At 44.4% G+C, this 18,407-nt stretch overlaps 4 protein-coding genes across 4 annotated transcripts; 3 read left to right on the forward strand and 1 right to left on the reverse strand.

The window, feature by feature from the left end:
- Window positions 1-377: 377 nt before the first annotated feature.
- Window positions 378-1,793, forward strand: LOC123129444 (uncharacterized). The gene is made up of 2 exons (XM_044549610.1): window positions 378-383; window positions 758-1,793. The coding sequence occupies exons 1-2, from the start codon at window positions 378-380 to the stop codon at window positions 1,775-1,777; spliced, it is 1,026 nt and encodes a 341-aa protein (XP_044405545.1). The 3' UTR covers window positions 1,778-1,793.
- LOC123132080 (proteasome subunit alpha type-1) lies at window positions 688-5,313 on the forward strand. Its single transcript, XM_044551841.1, has 2 exons — window positions 688-2,499; window positions 4,527-5,313. Exons 1-2 carry the CDS (start codon window positions 2,149-2,151, stop codon window positions 5,040-5,042), a joined length of 867 nt encoding a protein of 288 aa, XP_044407776.1. The 5' UTR covers window positions 688-2,148; the 3' UTR covers window positions 5,043-5,313.
- A 1,013-nt stretch (window positions 5,314-6,326) lies between these two features.
- LOC123132081 (transmembrane protein 53) lies at window positions 6,327-11,326 on the forward strand. Its single transcript, XM_044551842.1, has 4 exons — window positions 6,327-6,951; window positions 8,685-8,787; window positions 8,962-9,176; window positions 10,645-11,326. Exons 1-4 carry the CDS (start codon window positions 6,392-6,394, stop codon window positions 10,901-10,903), a joined length of 1,137 nt encoding a protein of 378 aa, XP_044407777.1. The 5' UTR covers window positions 6,327-6,391; the 3' UTR covers window positions 10,904-11,326.
- Window positions 11,327-11,407: 81 nt separating this feature from the next.
- Window positions 11,408-12,385, reverse strand: LOC123132082 (non-specific lipid-transfer protein C6). Its single transcript, XM_044551843.1, has 2 exons — window positions 11,769-12,385; window positions 11,408-11,666 (listed from the first exon to the last, which is right to left on the reverse strand). The coding sequence occupies exon 1, from the start codon at window positions 12,291-12,293 to the stop codon at window positions 11,784-11,786; it is 510 nt and encodes a 169-aa protein (XP_044407778.1). The 5' UTR covers window positions 12,294-12,385; the 3' UTR covers window positions 11,408-11,666; window positions 11,769-11,783.
- Window positions 12,386-18,407: the final 6,022 nt, after the last annotated feature.

The raw sequence follows: 18,407 nt of genomic DNA on the forward strand, positions 1-18,407 counted from the left end.
TGATGTGAGATTTCTCTGGTACTTGCCGTAGAAACCATATGGAAAAATCCAGTTCCAGGACAAACAACGTGTGCTGCAGTTGCCATGTAGAAGATGCTATATTTAAAATGTGCAATCCAACACGTTTGACGTGTGTAATCCAACAGGTTTACCATATGTAATATAGTATGTTTGCCATGTGGAATCAGCTAGATTTGCCATGTGTGATGCACTAGATTTTCCACGTGTGGTCCACTAGATTTGCCATATGTGATCTAATTTTTTGCAAATGAGAAGGAGAGACAAGAATGGAGTAAGAACAATCAAACAAAAAATTGAAGGAACAAGGTTTGGGATGATGAACATGCTAACAACGGGAAACACGCCTACCATAACTTATGCAGGTATGTGACACAAAAAGAAGCTGCCAGATTTGAAAAATGTGTAAATCCTATAGATTTGCCATGCATAATCAACTAGCTTGACCATGTGTAAACTACTCCCTCCGTAAAGAAATATAAGAGCATTTAGATCGCTAAAGCAGTGATCTAAACACTCTTATATTTCGTTACAGACTAGTACTAGATTTGAAAATAATAATTGTGAGCAACATATGTGCCATGTGCAGACCATTAAAAACCCAAAACCTGTTTTGCATGGCACAACTTTAAATGTTCAATATGGGCCGGCCCGTTTCATGTGTTAGCTCGCGCGCTTCAACGAAAGCGCAGCAGCTGGACACCGATAATTTGTCGCAAGAGCGACAAATAGGGACTAGAGCCTTTTCCTCTCCTCTCCCTGTTCTACAGTGTTCGAGAGAGGTGAAACACAAACTCTTCTCGTTCCCCTTTCCACCGACGGCCAGATCCGCGGTCTCTCTCCTCTCCGGCCGCCATTCCGGTGGTGGGAGAGTGGAGGGGCCCGGGTTCTGTGCCTTAGGTGTGTTTATAGTAGCTTAGGTCTTCCCGGTGGCAGCGGTGGGGTGGTGCCGGCGTCGCGTCTGTGGAATAAAGGTTCAGCTGCTCGTCTTCCACCTCGGCACCGTATTCTGGGGCGATGTCGTCGAGCGGCCGTCGTAGGGTGCTCGTCGATCTATGGATTTGGCGGGCTTCGGTGGCCTGGGCTAGGTCGTGGCGGCGGAGGTGACGACCTGGCTGTGGCTTTTTTGTCCCCTGTCTCCGACTTCGCGGCGGTGAGGTGGGCTCCGGCCTCACAGTGGAGTTTCTGGGGGTGGTTCTGGAGTTGGAGACGCCGGTGCGCGTCCTTGCTTTCTCTGGCTGGCCGTGGTGGCAGGGGGAGGAGCAGGCGTGCCTGCGCGCTGGACAAGGTTTCTGGAAGCGACGACCTTGGGTTGCGGCTTATGGTGGAGGATCTGGCCGTCTTTTGCTGGGCGGTGTGGCTTCGTCCCCAGATCCGGAGCGGCGGAAGCTCGGTGAGCGCTCTCGTTAGTGGGAGATGTCGCCGGCCGTGTTCCTTCTCGGTTTCAAGATCCAACTCTGAGGAGTTGGTGGCTACTGCGGCTCAACAACGCCATCTGGCAAGGGGCTTCTTCACCTCCAAGGACAAGACATCTGCAACAAGCTGTTCTCCCATCGGCCATTCCGGCGCCGGTGATGGATCCAGCTGTGTTGCGGTTGCAATGAACACGAAGAAGATAAGGGACCTGGGTGTAGTTTCTTATTTCTTCAGGGTCCTTTTTCGTAGTTTTGGTGGGGTCTGTTGTTTCCTGTTCCCTGTCTTTGCTTCTGTATTCTCTCGGATGTGTATTGTCTGTTTCCTTAACATGAATACAGCGTAGCGCATGCCTTCGGGTGTATGTTTTCAAAAAAAAAAAAGAGCGGCAAATAGGGATTTCCCTCGCGAAACGTTCGCTCGATAAGATTCCCCCTAACGGCCCCACCGCCCAACAACAGGCCAAGGCCCAGTACCTCTGAGTCTCTCTGACGGCCCATCCGGAACCCTGACGGGCTGGCCCCACGCGAGCCCTCCTACCCTCTCGTCTTCGGTCTTGGAGCACAAGATGAACGCCGCACCGCACCACGCCAACAAAAGGAGGAAAACAGCACGCCCGAACCCTACTACTGCTACGGGCACGCACCACTAGCACACCCCGCATCGTCGCCGGATCGGAAGAGCAGGGGGGAGAGCCGAGGAGGAAGAAGGCCGAGGATGTTCCGCAACCAGTACGACACCGATGTCACCACCTGGAGCCCGCAGGGGCGGCTGTTCCAGGTGGAGTACGCCATGGAGGCGGTGAAGCAGGGCTCGGCCTGCGTCGGCCTCCGCTCCGCCACCCACGCCGTCCTCGCCGCCGCCAACAAGTCCGCCAACGAGCTCTCCTCCCACCAGCGCAAGGTCTTCCGCGTCGCCGACCACGCCGGGGTCGCGCTCGCCGGCCTCACCGCCGACGGCCGCGTCCTCTCCCGCTTCCTCCGCAACGAGTGCATCAACCACGCCTTCGTCTACGACGCGCCGCTCCCCGTCTCCAGGCTCGCGCTCCGCCTCGCCGACAAGGCGCAGGTCCGTCCCCGTCTCCCGTCCCGATCCCCTTTTCGTCTTTTCCTGCCCCGATCTGCTCGCGCGCCTAGGGTTTCGTGCCGGAGGGGTCAGATCTGGTGCGGGAGATGCGTGGTTTCGTGCGTGGTGGGGTAATCCCGGCTACGATCTATGCTGGTAACTAGGGTTTTCATTCATGGCGAAGTCGCGGGGAGCACGATCCAGTGGTACAAATGGTTACGATTTTGACGATTTCGCTAGTGGTAAGGGTCAGGACCCACCCTACAATTTAGTTATGTGGAGTGTTATTATTGTGCTTGATTTCTTATGCTCTGTTTTAGAATTGTGCAGCAACTGAGAACTGTGGTGGTATCAGAGTTTCCCTCTGATGAGTCCTCCCAGCTTAATAACTGATACTATACAAAGCCTGAATCTGAAGGTCTGTAGTTGTCCCCATTGAGCTGACTCTTGGGATTTAGTACGGCATAAACACTGTCTTATGTGTACTAGGTGTAATCGCGCTCTGCACTGCGCTTGAATATTATGGTATGGATGTGCTCCACTGAATGAGCATACTATGTCATGCGTAAAAATTGTCATCCGAAAAACTGGGATGAAGAAACTTGAACCAAGAGCTCTTGATTTGAATGAAAAACAATTATAGGATGCTAATAGTACATATATAAACATTGATGTTGTAAGCCTAGTTTAGTTGATAGTCATTGATGGACCAAGATCTCCACCACCTAGCATAAACCACAGCTGCAGATCGATCCTGTGGCACTGCAATCTGTCCACGAAGGTGCAGGCCCCTGCTGATGCCAGCTGCGGGCTCTCATCCCGTCTGTACGCACCCCTTTAGCTCCTTAAGGTTTGCCCATGTTTCCTGCGATCAGCAAATCTGAATTTCTGTTGCCTATTTGGTTGCAGCTAGAGTTTGTGGTTTGTTTCGTCTGTCAATTTTATTTTACCTTTCCTGGTTACCATGTTCGGTACACTCATCCTTGCAAAAGAGAAATGTATGGTACCTTCAGTTTGTTATTACGTCCTACAGGTCTTCGTTTTTTCTCCTCTTGTCTTGCTAGCAAAGCCTATAACAGATATTATAGCAAGATTTTAATTTGGGATGCATGCCATCTATCATTACATGGGCATGAGGAACAACATTTTATACATGAAAGTTTCCTTCTACAACATTTGCTTTACCTTCAGAATTTATACGCCTTAAGAAAAGCAATGTTGTTGCTGAGGGAAAACATGTTTTTGAGAAATTAACAATATGCTTTAAGATCATTTTGCCTGAAATTTCTTCTAAGAAATGCTATCATTGCCAAATGATGTAACATACCTAGTGTGTGGCTGGTTAGAGCTTATTACAAGATATCAACTATAAACTAACACATGTTCTAGCATTCCATGTCACCTATGCAAAGAACATATCCAATCCTCTATAGTCCACTTCCAATTAACAGGTACCTCAATCCTCTATAGCTTATTACACACTTTTAGTGATTGGAGTTGTCAATCAAATCCTAAACTCTACCTGTACCGCTGTACAAGTCTTGTAACAACTTTGCTCAACCCCAGTCAAGCACGCCCAGTCGAGGCTGCTCTTCAATCTTTCAGGGTGAGTGCCATCACACCGATTTCTGAACTTTGCATCTACTCCCTCCGTTCGGAATTACTTGTCTTGGATATGGATGTATCTAGAACTAAAATACATCTAGATACATTCATTTCCGCGACAAGTAATTCCGAATGGAGGGAGTACAACTGAGTGCCAAATAAAATTCAAAATTTCCTGTCCTAATTCAGAGAGAGAGAGGCAAGACTAAAACCAGGGAGGGAGGGATTTCTCTAAGTCTTCTCTAAGTCACTCAGTTACTGGTTTAATCTCATGATTCTAGTCTAGTATTAGCAATCAAATCATTGCCGTCAAGCCAGCATGTGTGTAAGAATATTTTTATCTGAAGGACATGTTTCCACCGCTATCCATTTATCTGCACATCTTGTGGTGGGTGATGTATTGACAATGTACTTTAACGTTGCAGGTTTGCACACAGCGTTCATGGAAGAGGCCCTATGGTGTCGGTCTCCTTGTTGCGGGTCTAGATGAGTCTGGAGCCCATCTCTACTACAACTGCCCCAGTGGGAACTACTTTGAGTACCAGGCATTCGCCATTGGCTCCCGCTCCCAGGCAGCGAAGACTTACCTCGAACGCAGATTCGAGAAATTCAACGCCTACACCCCGGACGAGCTCATCAAGGATGCGCTCTCAGCCATAAAGGAGACCCTCCAAGGTGAGAAGCTGACCAGCTCCAACTGCACCATTGCCATTGTCGGCAGAACGGAGGATGGCACCGTCGAGCCCTTCTCCATGATTGACTCCAAGAGGATCCAGGAAATCATCGACTCCATGGAGGCCGCCGATGAGGCGCCAGCGGCCGACGCCCCTGCTGAATCAAGCTCGATGCAGGAGGACAGGGGCGATGCGCCTGCGGCAGGGGATGCCCCAGCAGCGGATGAGCCGGCAGCACCGGACGCACCGGCGCCCATGGACATCTAGGCGTCTTCTGATGATCTATACATGTCATGTCCGTCCACCCCCATTGCCGCAGCGCTATTCAGAGTTTCAAAAAGACTAGACTGTTGTTTTAGAAAGGTTGCCATCCATTGTGTGTACTCTTTGCTTCTGTGCCACTACAGCTTTGTGGTGCCTGCGTCTGGACTGATTGATTTTTATCTATCATGTGATGATGTCGCGGACAGAATCGTCTGGTTGGGGGAACAGATTTACGTTTTATTTATCATAAAATCCTGCTACCTGTTGGAGTGTTTGCTGTTTTGTTTTCTGGTTACTCCCTCTCTAAACTAATATAAAGACGTTTAGATCACTATTTTAGTATTCTACTCTTATATTAGTTTACGGAGGGAGTACTTTAGAAATTGAACAAACTCAGACACGGACGAGGACAATTTCCGCAATGAAAATGAAGAACAATCTAGCAATAGCAAAATTCAGACTTGGGAATTGGTTTGTCGAATATTAGTTGGTACTTGACTATAGCCGCACATTGGCAATGAATAGGAATAGTACAGGGGAATTTGCGTCCTTGCGACGGCTAGATACAGCAGATCACCTGTGCTAGCAATGCAGGCCGTGCGGGTTCTCGTCGAACCCCCTAGTGCAGTACGAGTGTTGAAAAACTTGCCAAGAGACAGAGATGCTGCTATCTCCCGCTGTGTGCTGGAGCTTGCATCACCAGGCCATCAAAGTCCTAGCGAGATGTTTGACTATATAACGTGGTAGCTTGAGGGTCATAAAACGTTTTCGGAGTGTGTAGATGGTGAATATATATGCATAAACAGGCCGTAGTCGCCGCTTGGTATTTTCTAAGTGCACAAGGATTTGGCACACACGACTGCCCAGACACCCTCGTATTCTTCCCACACGAATGGGTGGATACGAGGGTCCGCGGACACTCCAAACACAAGACCAATTTGAGAGGTTCGGTTGGATGATTTTCTTTTGTTCTCTCTCCTGTCTGAGCAGTGATCGTGCTGTCCAGCGGAAAGTTTGAGAAGGATTTGTGGGCTCTGGCTGTAAATGCTCGTAGGATTTTGCAAATGAGATTAGGCAAATCTTTTGTAGCAGGCAGGCGTAGTGCCCTCCCTCAGCCGTACAATGAAGGAGGCGCACTACATCGGACCGGCGAATTTACTGGCTACTGTACAGACAGCACAGCCGTAGGCCGCGTGGCCCATGTGCGCCATCACTCCCCACCCAGCCCATTTACGGGTACCACGCGCCAGCAGAGTCGCTGTAACTGTGAGCGCATGCGTGTGCCACTAAAATTAAAATCGTCGGCCGGCTCGTGCTCTCTCCCCCATCGCCACTGCCGCAGCGGAACAGCCATGGCGATGGCGGCCTGCTCCGTCCGCCTCCTCGCCGCCGCGGCGCACCGCCGGGGCGCGGCCGCGTTCCTCCACGCGCCGCGGCGGCCCGTCGCGTGCTCCCTCTCGTTCCCGCGCGGCCACGGCGGCATCCGCGGCCGCGCCGGCCTCTCCTCCGTCTCCCTCCCCTCCTCCGCCTCCTCCGCGCAGGGCCACGCGCCCTTCAACCTCCTCCCGCCGGACTCTGAGCCCTTCATCCAGTGGGACGCCCTGCCTCCGCAGGACACCTCCGCGGGCGGCGCGGGGGCAGGCGGAAGGGAGGAGGGCCCCGCGCTGGTGGTGCTGCTGGGCTGGCTCGGCGCGCGGCAGAAGCACCTGCGGAGGTACGCGGACCTGTACCGCGACCGCGGGGTCGGGTCCGTGCGGTTCGTGGTGCCCGTCCGCGAGCTCCTGGGGCTCGACCTCGGCCGCCGCGTCGAGCGCAGGGTCGCCGACCTCTCGGCCGAGATCGCCGCCTGGTGCGACGCCGACCGCAGCCGCACGCTCCTCTTCCACACCTTCAGCAACACCGGCTGGCTCGCGTACGGAAACACCAAATCATCCTCCCTCTTCTTTAAGCTCTTCGATTCTCTGTAGGATGTGGAGTGTTAAAATCTGAAAGAAAAAACAAGTTGATAACGCAATTTAGTTAGGCACCTGTGCACATTGACATGGGGGCGCTTGTGGTGCCGCATGTTTTAGTTGTGGCATTGTGGTTTCCTACACGAGGCTGGTGGCTTAAACGTGCTTGGTTGATCCAGTAGGCGTGCCATTATCGAAGAGATCTTGAGTTTGAGTAGGAGCATGCTTTGCTCGTGCAATAATGTGGGATCTGTTGCTAGTTTGGAGGAACCTGGTGCGACGCCGACCGCAGCCGCACGCTCTTCTTCCACACCTTCAGCAACTCCGGCTGGCTCGCGTACGGAAACACCGAATCCTCGTCCATATCTAAGCACTTCAATTCCTTATGTACTACTAACCTCTTTTGTTCTCCGGTAGAAACCGAAGTGTTTAAATCCGGGCGAAAAGTTGATGTGCACCATAGTTATGTTTGCATAGTTTGCCCCTTTGAATTAGATTCCACATTGTCATGGGACATTTGGTTTGCTACACGAGGTTGGTAGATAAAACGTGCTTGGTTGGTACAATAGGCGTGCCATTATCGAAGAGATCTCCAGTAAGAGCAGGAGCATGCTTTGCTCGTGCAATAATGTGGGATCCGTTGCTAGTTTGCAGGAACCAACAAGTTAATGTGCCAACAGCCCAACATTACTTTTGAGAGACTCTCCATTTCATGTTTGGTCTGTATAACAGTAAGTATAATTAAATCTCCTATTTTTTTTTACCACCGGTCATAATCTTAGAGAAATGGCAAGGTAAATAGTAATAACTGAATTCAGATAAGATCGGATTGTGTGCTATGAAATACTCCCAGCAATTATCTCTAACACCTTTTATCTTTCTATGTACTTACAAAGAGATTAGTTTGTTCTGGTAGAAATCGGAGGGTTTGAATCCGGGTAAAACAAGTTGATAACACATTGTAGGTAGGCACCTTTGCATGGATTGCCCCTTAGATTCCACACTGACATGGGACGCTTGTCCTTGGTGCCACATGTTTCTGCTGTGACAAGTTGATTTGCTACATGAGCTTGGTGGATAAAATGTGCTTGATGGATCTAGTAGGCGTGTTATTATCAAAGAGATCCCAGTTTAGGGGAGGCGTACTGTTTGTACGTGTGTGCGGGTACAAGGGCTGTTGCTAGTTGGGGAAAACCAGAGGGTGCCAGCATACTTTGGAGAAACTCTCTTTTTGCTGCTTGTATTTTGTTTAATTGCTTAGTTTAATGCCTTTGTTATTTCCTTGTACTTGTACTCACAATAGGGCTGATCCTATCCCACTGTTATTGTCCAAAAGAGAATACATAATATATCCTTCTGGGAGATCTTTGGATGAGTAGGTTGAATAAAACAGAGTGGGGATCTGATAACAGCATGGTTATAGACTATACTCAAGTTTCTATGGTTGATTTGGTAAATCTTGCCTGTTCTGTCAGTGGTGTTAAATTTTGCTCACTGAGCTTCAATATCCAATGTCCAACAGTTCTATCTGATAACAGCATCGTTGCATGTTGTTAAGGATACTTTTAAATATTAATCTTACTTAAAACCCAACTGGAATTAGAGCTTTCCTTTGTCCATCTCTTTCACCTGATGCCCATGGCTTTAAATTTACCGCGGATATAACACTTTTTTGTTTTTATTTTATTTTCAGGTATGGTGCGGTACTTGAGAATCTACAATCAAGAGCTGATATAATTGAGAGGATAAAGGGATGTATTGTAGACTCGGCGCCAGTTCTAGAGATTAGACCAGAGGTTTGTATATCTTGCTTGAAATAAGCTTTCAACTGGTAGTGATAAATGCTGAATCCCCTTCTTCCATTTTGGCCAGTGGGAAATTTGTGTCTGGAACATTTCGTTGTAAGTAATATACTATTTCACCAGAAAAACTTGTATACTTGGAGTTTCTCATGTGTACCCTAAACTCAGGTCTGGGCTGCTGGTTTCTCTGCTGCCATGCTGAAGAAAAGTAGTTCTTTAACAGGACCTTCAGCTGACTCCCCTGATGGATCTACATTGAATGGTGCCTTGAACAAAGTTACTTCTGTCTCAGAGTTAACGAAACTATCATGGGGTGAAACTTTTCTTCTTTCAACCCTTCAAAAGTTCTTTGAGATTGTCCTTCACCTACCTGATGTAAACCGGTATGTCCATTCACCATTAATAATATTGCTTCGGTTACATGGTATTTAAAGCTCACATTTCTGTTTGTAGTAAAGTCGGCCAAGGCATATGCAATGAAATAAAGTTACAATGGGTGTTCTTTTAGCAGTGAGATTATGTACTCTAACTAATCCATGCAGTCATATCTAAACATGATAAAGAAAATTATTAATAGCTTATTCAGTGTCAAGAAACTGGCCTCCTTTGGTTCATAGGATAGGAATAGAAAAATCATAGGAAGTGAGATGACATGCATCTCAATTGCTATAAAGAAAGAGATGTCATTTGATGCATAGGATATGAATTTTTCCATTGAATCTAGGCTAGGCCTCTTTTGGTTCATAGGATAGGATTATCACAGGAATAGGAATCTTGTAGGAAATGAGATGACATGTATCTCAAATCCTATGAGTAGGAATAGGAAACAAGATGTCATTTGGTTGACACCAAAGGAATTTTTCCATTGAGTCTAGGCTCTTTTTTATTTTCCTATGAAATGTGGAGGATAGGAACCAATCCTATGTAGGAATAGGAATCCATTCCTATGAACCAAAGGGCTCTAAAGGAAAAAATCCTATAAAAATCCTATCCTCTAGAATTCCTATGAAATTCCTCTAAACCAAAGGAGGCCTAATGTTTATTTTTTCCTTTGAAATGTGAAGGATTGATTCCTATTCCTATCCATTCCTACAAACCAAAGGGCTTCAAAGGAACTTTTCCTACAAAGTTCCTATCCTTTACAATTCCTACAATATTCCTATGAACCAAAGATGGAAGGATATATGCTTTCCCATTACCAGTTTTTGTATGTGTATCCTGAAACTTAGGTTATCTGGATGGCAAGATACATATTTGCATTATTTTGTATTGTTCATTGTTGGGATGGTTTGTTGATCATAGTCTGGAATCTACATGCAGCCTAAAATCATCATTAGGTACCCATAGCCATACCATGACTCAATTCCTATAATAAAGGGCCTGCATCATTTCAATTTTTTAGTATTTGCTTCTTACATGCACCTGCCCTTGGAGAGTTGGAGGATTGGATTGAGGAGAATATTATATTGTAATTTGTAGTAAAAACTTCGTGTGTTCTGTCCAGTTACTTACCTTTTGAGATTGATGTTGCTGGTTCCCTGTTTCTTCTTAAGCTGTTCTCTGGCAAATATCCTAATCTCCCAACGTGTAAAAGCCTACTAGACGACTAATATCTCGTGTGCAACCTGCATCTGCGTGTTTGTTCAGTTGTTCTCCATTTTCGTCCTTACTGTATGGTTAAACTAGTGCATGGTTATAGTTCATTTTCGTAGACGCATCTTTAATTCATCTCATACCCTTTTACCATGCATTTCAAAACGACCGGTTTTCATCTCCAAATATATTGGCCACAGAAACACCAGATGCGTCTTCATATTGTGATATTTATCTGCCCCTTCTGATCATGTTCAGGAGAATGCACAAGGTCCTCTCAGTTCTTTCAGATAAGCAGCCGCCCTGCCCCCAGTTCTACCTGTACAGCTCCGCCGACAGAGTGATCCCTGCCGAATGCGTAGAGAGCTTTATCAACATGCAGAGATCACTCGGGGTGAGCGTCTCAGCACACAATTTTGTCTCGTCGCCACATGTGGACCACTACAGGAGCTTCCCTCACCTGTACTCTGCCAAGATTGACGAGTTCCTGAAGGTCTGTTCCCCAGTTAGTGTATGATGATGAATCGACGATTAATCTTGCTGAAGATCTATTCCCCACTTAGAGATGAGTTGATGGTTAGTCTTTGGACCAACACGGTGGTTGAAGATTCTAGTGAAAATTTGATCGGTTTTGTATTTTTTAGCGTACGTAGCGTGCGTACGGTGTAGGATGCTTCTACATGGGTGTTTGAAGAGGGGTCATATCGCCGCATCCATGTGAGCTCCATATACTCAAACTCAAGCAACTCTTTGTAGGTACGTGATGATCGAACTGTCTATTCCTTTTGGGGGAATTGTATTGTCCATTCTTGGGATAATCTTAGTATATGTTAAGCACAGGTGCCTAGTTAAGCATCTTATCTACTCTGCGAGGCAAGAAAAAGCTGTTCTCTTTTGCCAATGATTATGTAATAACGAGATCATGCTTGTCTTTTCTTGATGAAATCGCATATAATTTTTGCTGAGTTGAAAGACATAGATAACTGCATTGTCCCATAAGGCAAAAACCATGGCAGCACAATTAAAGATATTATATGTTTTTTTCTTATCCATTTATCATTATGCGTGGAGACAGTACATACATCTGTAACCACAGTGTGGCATACTGGCATTATGCCCAGGATCGATCTGGTAGCTAGTATCATATCCATGGCATGTGTTGTTAATTCGAAACTCCAACTAGTATGGAGAGTATCTATAATAAGCTGCATTCGTATGCATGCATCCTTCGTCGACTTGGAAGAGGGTCTGCCATCTTTAATTTACTCACGCATCTCCTCCTGCACGAAAAATACAAAGAAAAAACAGTGAATAAGTTAGGAGCCTAGCTCTACGTTGCAGGTAACCGAAGATCCTAGTGATGATGCGGCTGGTTTGATCACCTGGATAGGCAGAGATCAGGCCGAGGGCGCCGGGCACACGTACAGCGGCGGCACGGCGCCGGCGTTGGCGCAGCTGGCCATGAGGTTCCTGGGCGGCGTGAGGCCGCAGACGTCGCGGATGAGGGCGAGCGCGCGGTTGACGGGGATGCCGACGGCGATGGCCCGCTCCAGGGTGTGGTTGAAGATGTGGCATAGGCACGCGGGCTGGTCTCGGACGATGGTGCCCAGGCCCTTGCAGCACCCCGCGGGCGCCTTGGACGTGCCCGCGTCCCTGAAGAAGGCCAGGCACGGGCTCAGCTCCAGCAGCGACCCCATGCACGTCGCCGACACGTCCACCTCCGCCGACGGCCTCGGGATGGCGGGCTCCGACGCCGGCCTCGAGATGATGGGTCCCGACGGCCTCGAGAAGATGGACTTGGGCTCCGACGTGATGCTCTTCTTCGCCGCGTCGGCCGCCGTGGCGACGGCGAGGGCCAGCAGCAGGAGGAGGACGGAGGCGGCGCAGGTCTTGCCGGACGACGCCATTGTGCTTGACTTCGCCGGAAGGGTTTAAGCCAAGCACGTACGTGTATGATTAGTGAGTTTGGCTTGCGAGTCTTGGATGGGCTTAGAGATGCTCACCGGTCCATCTATTTATAGTCAAGGTCTCAAGGAGAGGGCCAGGGCGCAACCATCTGTGAGTTTGTTTCATGGTTAGTTCCATGCACGGATCTTGCGAGCAACACGAAGATGGCATGAATTGCCGAGACGAGAGGCGACGCATTTCTAACTCTGGCCGTCTTACCTACAACATAGTCTTAAAAGATTAATTTCGAGCTCTAATGTTGCATAGCGATGAACAAAATGCGTACCGGCAAAATAAACTTCTAGAGAGAAAAATGCACGCGGTGTGCATGCATGCTGTTTCAAGGGATTGTTTGGGGGGTGCATGATACAAGTGATCATCGATGGTGGTGGTGTTGCACATGAAAACACCAGTTCACCAGGTTCAGGTTGTTGGTATCGAACTGTCAACGAGAAACAAGGTTCCAGGCAGAGACATAGGCACAGACCTGAGCAGGGGCGGACCCAGGAAAAAAACTTGAGAGGGGGCAAAAATATATGGTCCTGCTATATTTGTTAAGAACCTTATTCCACGGCAGGGGTTTCTGCGGTCATTAAGGAGAAGAGATTCCAGTTTATAAGGACTAGCAAACATGCCCATGCGTTGCAATGAAAAAAAAAACAATTGCATTCTCCTAGCACATTAAGCACGAGTCAAGACCCCTCCATAGGTCCACTTTATCTATTTCAACATAGCACCTAATTCGTCTTGTCGCTTATCCTCCTCGCCTTCACGGAAAATAGGCCATGGTGTCAACCTGATCGTAATGCATCCGAATGTGGTCAATCGCATGGTCATGATCTTGGACCACATGTACACCCATCATTAAACATATTATCACAAGTGAACGGCTAATAGTTTTAAAACTAATCTAGTCGAGCTGGGTGTGATGGCCACACTTCCCGAGCTATGGCCTACATGTAGTCTATACCCCCTCATACGCCCACTCCCTTTTAAATTGTGTATACATTTTCAAAATGCATCAACATTCTTTTTAAAACATAGCACATATGCCCGTGCGTTGCAACGGGAGATAAATAGTATGCATTTAAAGTCAGTGACAATTATATGTGTAAGCAAAATCTTATGTGCACATGAAAAAAAAGAACGTTTAGCTTCTCAGTTTCGCCGCTTGTGAAAGAATCAATCTGTTATTTTTCCATTCATTAATCGAGGGCATTTAAGAGTTTTGTTACGTCACCGTACGTCAGATAAGGCACATGAGTTATTCAATCTACTTTTCCTTTCAATCCTGTCGATCGAGGGGATTTTAAGGTATGAAGTTTCTAAATATTCAAGGAGACATGAACAATTTTTTAAATATGGAACAGTTTTTTTAATTATGTACACTTAAAAAAACACGAACAAAATATGAAAAGGAACATCTTTTTAAATTATCAAACATTTTCTGAAAATACCAACTTTTTTTATAAAAATATTAACATTATTTGACTTTGTGAACACTTTTTAAAAACGGGAACCTGTGTTGAAAATTCATAAGATTTTTAGAAAATGTGTATCTTTATACAAAAGATTATTTTTAATTGTGCAAATTTCACTAAAAAAGAATATTTTTCGAAGTTGGGGCATTTTTGAAATGCCATTTTAATTTAAGACATCTCGAACAATTTTTAAAAACAATATTTTTTTTAGAAAACGGGAATTTTTTTGCAGGTTCCGAATATTTTTCAAAATAGCAACAAAATTTCGAAGTTCTTAACATTTTCAAAAAAAATGTTTTTCTTAAGTCTGAATTTTTTTGAGAGTTTTTAATTTCATAAATAAATTATAAAAGAAAAATAAACTTGGAATGGAAGAAAGAGATAGGGAAAGGAGAATAAAATAGAAGTAAAGCACAGAAACAAAGAAAATGTGCCAACCCACTATTGGCTGTCCTGTGCGAAAATCCGACAAAAAAACATGACCATTATTTGTATTTTTTAACATTTTTTAAAATTGGAACATGTGTTTCATAACATTTTTTAAAAATGTTTATCTTTTATACACGAAGATCATTTTTAGTTTTGACAATTTAAATAATAATAATAATATTTTCTTAATTTGATGCATTTTTTGAAATGCCAGTTTCTTTTTAGACATCTCGAACAATTTTGAAAAGTATGTTTTTTGCAAAAATGGGAAACTTTTTGCATCTTCTGAATATTTTACAAAATAGCAAGAAAATTTTGGAATTCTGAACATTTACAAAAAATTGTTTTTTTTAATTCTGAACGTTTTTTTGAGAATTTTTAATTTAAGAAATAAATTATAAAATAAAAATAAAATTGGAAGGGAAAAACGAAATAGAAAAATAATAATAATAGAAGTAAAACACAGAAACAAAGAAAAATGGGCTAGCCCAATATTGGTTGTCCTGTGCAAAACTCGACCATTTGTCACCTAGTGCGGGAAATAGTATTTTATCAGCTTTGTTGGCAGACAAATAAGTGGGCTGGCTTCGCTGGGCCAGAGCACGCGGCCCATGTACAGAAATTCTTTTCAGCATAAAAATTAGTACCACCTCGGATAGGAAAAATGTTCTTTTCGGCGGTGAACGGATGAAAAAATTAGCGAAACGCACCTTGTTTTATTAGTAGGTATAGAAAACATGACAAAAAACAAACATTCCCAGTTGATTAGGGAAAAGCCAAGCGAAAACCAAAAACCAAAAACACAGAAAAATGGTAGAGTTTGGGGACTATGAATAGAAACACTAGCGACATCAAGGAACATCATCTGAGCCAGACACAAGAGCGCCATGACCCAAAACTAGCAAGTGTGGCTTAAGAGCAACCAACCCGAATATATGGCTATATTCACGTTCATGGCGAACACATTGATAGAAAGTAAAACACTTGGCATAATCACATCATTCTCCACATGGCAACCAAGTTAATTGAGAAGTGAAAGAAAACTAACCATTTACGACAACATCTTATTCCTGAGTTGCATAAGAGAACATTATTGACACATTGTTCTAACAATCTAATCTACAACCTGCAAGGAAAAAAAATTATCAAACTAGGGAAGAATGGAAACACCGAAGAAGGCCGGTATTAATAAAATAGAAAAGAGCTTTAGCACATTCCTTTCGTTTCATCAAACAACAAACTTTTACGGCATGAAAAATGTATAACAATCACTTCATTAGAAGCTTGTCCAAATCCACTAGTTAAGGCATCTTGGGCGTTGTCGTTTTCTGAAAGGAAAAAACTCTCCATGAATTGCCAAATTTCATATGCATACATAAAGAAGAAATGTGAGGAAACTAGGAAGTATTAATAGTTAACCTGAATAATCTGAAGTAGAAAGTTGCATACTGAAATTTACATGTCACGAACTAGCCAATAATCTGAAGTAGAAAGTTGCATACTGAAATTTACATGTCACAATTTTTCTGAACTATGCTAATCACTTGAATTGATAAATTATACACATAAGTAAATGCAACTAACATGGTTCCTAACATAGGAATTGTAAACAAACAAAATCTATGGGGGGAAAGGAACCTGGATGACTTCTACGGTTTACCTTTATGTCAATTAGAATCAGAGAATTGAAAATTAGGGCTCCTGTTTGTTGATTTGGTTGTGCGGCCGCTGATGCGGTGTCATAGTTCAAGGCCGCGATGGCGCGAGGGATCGGTGACACAAGTCAGGGGATTGCAACGGCTACGCGGCGGCGTGAGAGAAGAGATCGGGGATTCCGTCAGGTAGGCGTGCGTGTATAAGGGAAATCTAGTGATCGGGTCTTTTTTAGCGCATCGGGCGATTGAGTTAGGCAACGATTAGAACCGTAGGCTGCAGCCCATGAGACAACGTGCGTGCGCTGCTGACGGAAGGAGTTCTTATTCAGTGGGTTGTATCTTAATTTGGAGTTCGGCTTTTAGAAATAATAATACAGAGAATTGGGCTGAGCGGGGGCAGGGTAATGGGCTGAGTGGGGGCATATGGCCTACTACGTTGGCAAACTACAGGTGATCATAAAAATCAAGTGGGGGCAGCTGCCCCCACGTCCATGAATGTGCGTCCGCCCCTGGATATGAGGGCCGGGTGGTTCTTCAATTGTTAAAAATTCAAATATTAAAAGAAAGGGAGGGGAATTCTTTGTTTTTGCCACTCGAGATTTTGCCATTTTTTCTTATTCCACTCTAGATTTTGAAATTTCACTTTTGCCACTCTTAGCTTTTGGTTGTCATTCCGTGGCAAAAGCAAAATAATTTCATTTCATTTTTGCCACTCTTAGCTTTTGAAATGCATCACAATTGTCACTTTGAAAATTTTGCATTTGCCACGGGAATGATAGTTGTGATAATTGTCAAAAAACTAAGAGTGGCAAAAGTGAAATGTCAAAAATCTAAAGCGGCATAAGAAAAACTGGCAAAATATAGAGTGGCGAAAACAAAAAATTCCCAAAAAGAAAAGGATATATCATTTTAATCTGCATGCCAACTATGTTGGCCTTGAAGAGACTAAAATTGAGAAGTTATTCGACTCCTTTTTGAGATCCCTTAAAGTGGAGGTTTCCCTATGTTGTTATGCAGATTGGGTTTAAGTGCCAATTATACTATTTTAACTATAAATAACTTCATTAAGAGCTATTTTTTTTCACCGCAGATAGCTAGTTTTGACCGAAATTACACTAGTTTGATGGTATAGACAATGTATTTAAGGTATTTCACATAACATATGATAACACATTTCAACACATCATAACATATAGTACTAATTATATATCGGTTTTGCTATATTTTAGGTGTCTGGAATTTTTTGTTGCGTTAGTCCATTCGTGGGTCGTCCAATTCTATGCTAAGATTTGTGTTGGGATGTGTTGCTCCTTTGCGTTTATTCTCTTTCTTTTCGTTGATATGTCTTATCTTATCGTGTCCGATTCAGCGAAACCCACTTATCCTTCGCCCACTCAACCCGCATTTTCTTATCCACGCATCTCCTCTCCTCCGCTCTGTAGTCTCTTCAGTTTCTTTGATTTTGAGTCACTCCACTCTCTTGCTGGTCTCCTCTCCATCGCATATTCCAGCAAGGTTTCATCTTTTCTCCTGCATTTTGTTCATTTATTGCCCCCTTTTGTCATTTCTCCTTCATCCCTCCCATATTTTTTGTATGTTCTGTTCTGTGGTCTCGATTATTCCAGGGTTTTGAGATGTGGCGTTTTTCTGCTGGTTATCTTCTTTGAAGATTCGAGATAGTTCTTGGAAGTTTGGATTCAGTGCTTGTGTGGATTTAGTTCTGTGAAGGGTTTATTAGTGAGCTTTTCAGAAACCCTAGCTTCCCCCGCCCCCTCCCCTACTCCTCGTCCTCGGCTCTTTCCACTGGCATCAGTTTGCTCCTACCTCCATTGTATGTTGATTCTCTGTATTGTACATGAATATCTGATTTATATTATTGTTTGTGATGTATTAGTGATTGTTTATTTCAGTTTGTCTGGTTACCCTAGCTTATTTTAGTTATTTTATTTTTATTAGTATTGATAGTTGCTGCTTTTCCTTTTTCATTCTTGTTGTGTATTTATGTTATGATTAATCTACTGTGTGGTATGTAGTTGTTTCTTGTTTTGTGATTTTATTTTTGGTATCTAGATATAATTTGTTGTTCTCCTTTTAATGATTGAACTCCTTATGTTTTAAATGTAGTATTTAGTGTACTATTTAAAAATATTTTTAATTGTGTATTGATAGTCTGGTTTCATCATTATCCTGGAAGTAGCTATATTGTAACACCCACAATGTGGCTATATCTCCCACGTGTCGGGGCACGACTTAGAGGCATAGCCGCATGATAGATTTGTCGCAAGAGGGGTAATCTACACACAATCGCATGTATTGAATAAGAAAGCGATAAAGAGTTGGCCTACAATCTCTACTTCACACAAATAACAAGTTAACATACATCACCCAGAGTACAATCAAAGGTCCGACAACGGAACCAAAATAAAGGAAGACAACCCCAAATGCTAGATCCTCGATCGTGCTAACTGGGCTCCACTACTGATCATCCAGAAAAGACACATAACAATGA

The sequence above is a fragment of the Triticum aestivum genome, chromosome 6A (genome assembly GCF_018294505.1).
Source record: "Triticum aestivum cultivar Chinese Spring chromosome 6A, IWGSC CS RefSeq v2.1, whole genome shotgun sequence".
Taxonomy (NCBI): domain Eukaryota; kingdom Viridiplantae; phylum Streptophyta; class Magnoliopsida; order Poales; family Poaceae; genus Triticum; species Triticum aestivum.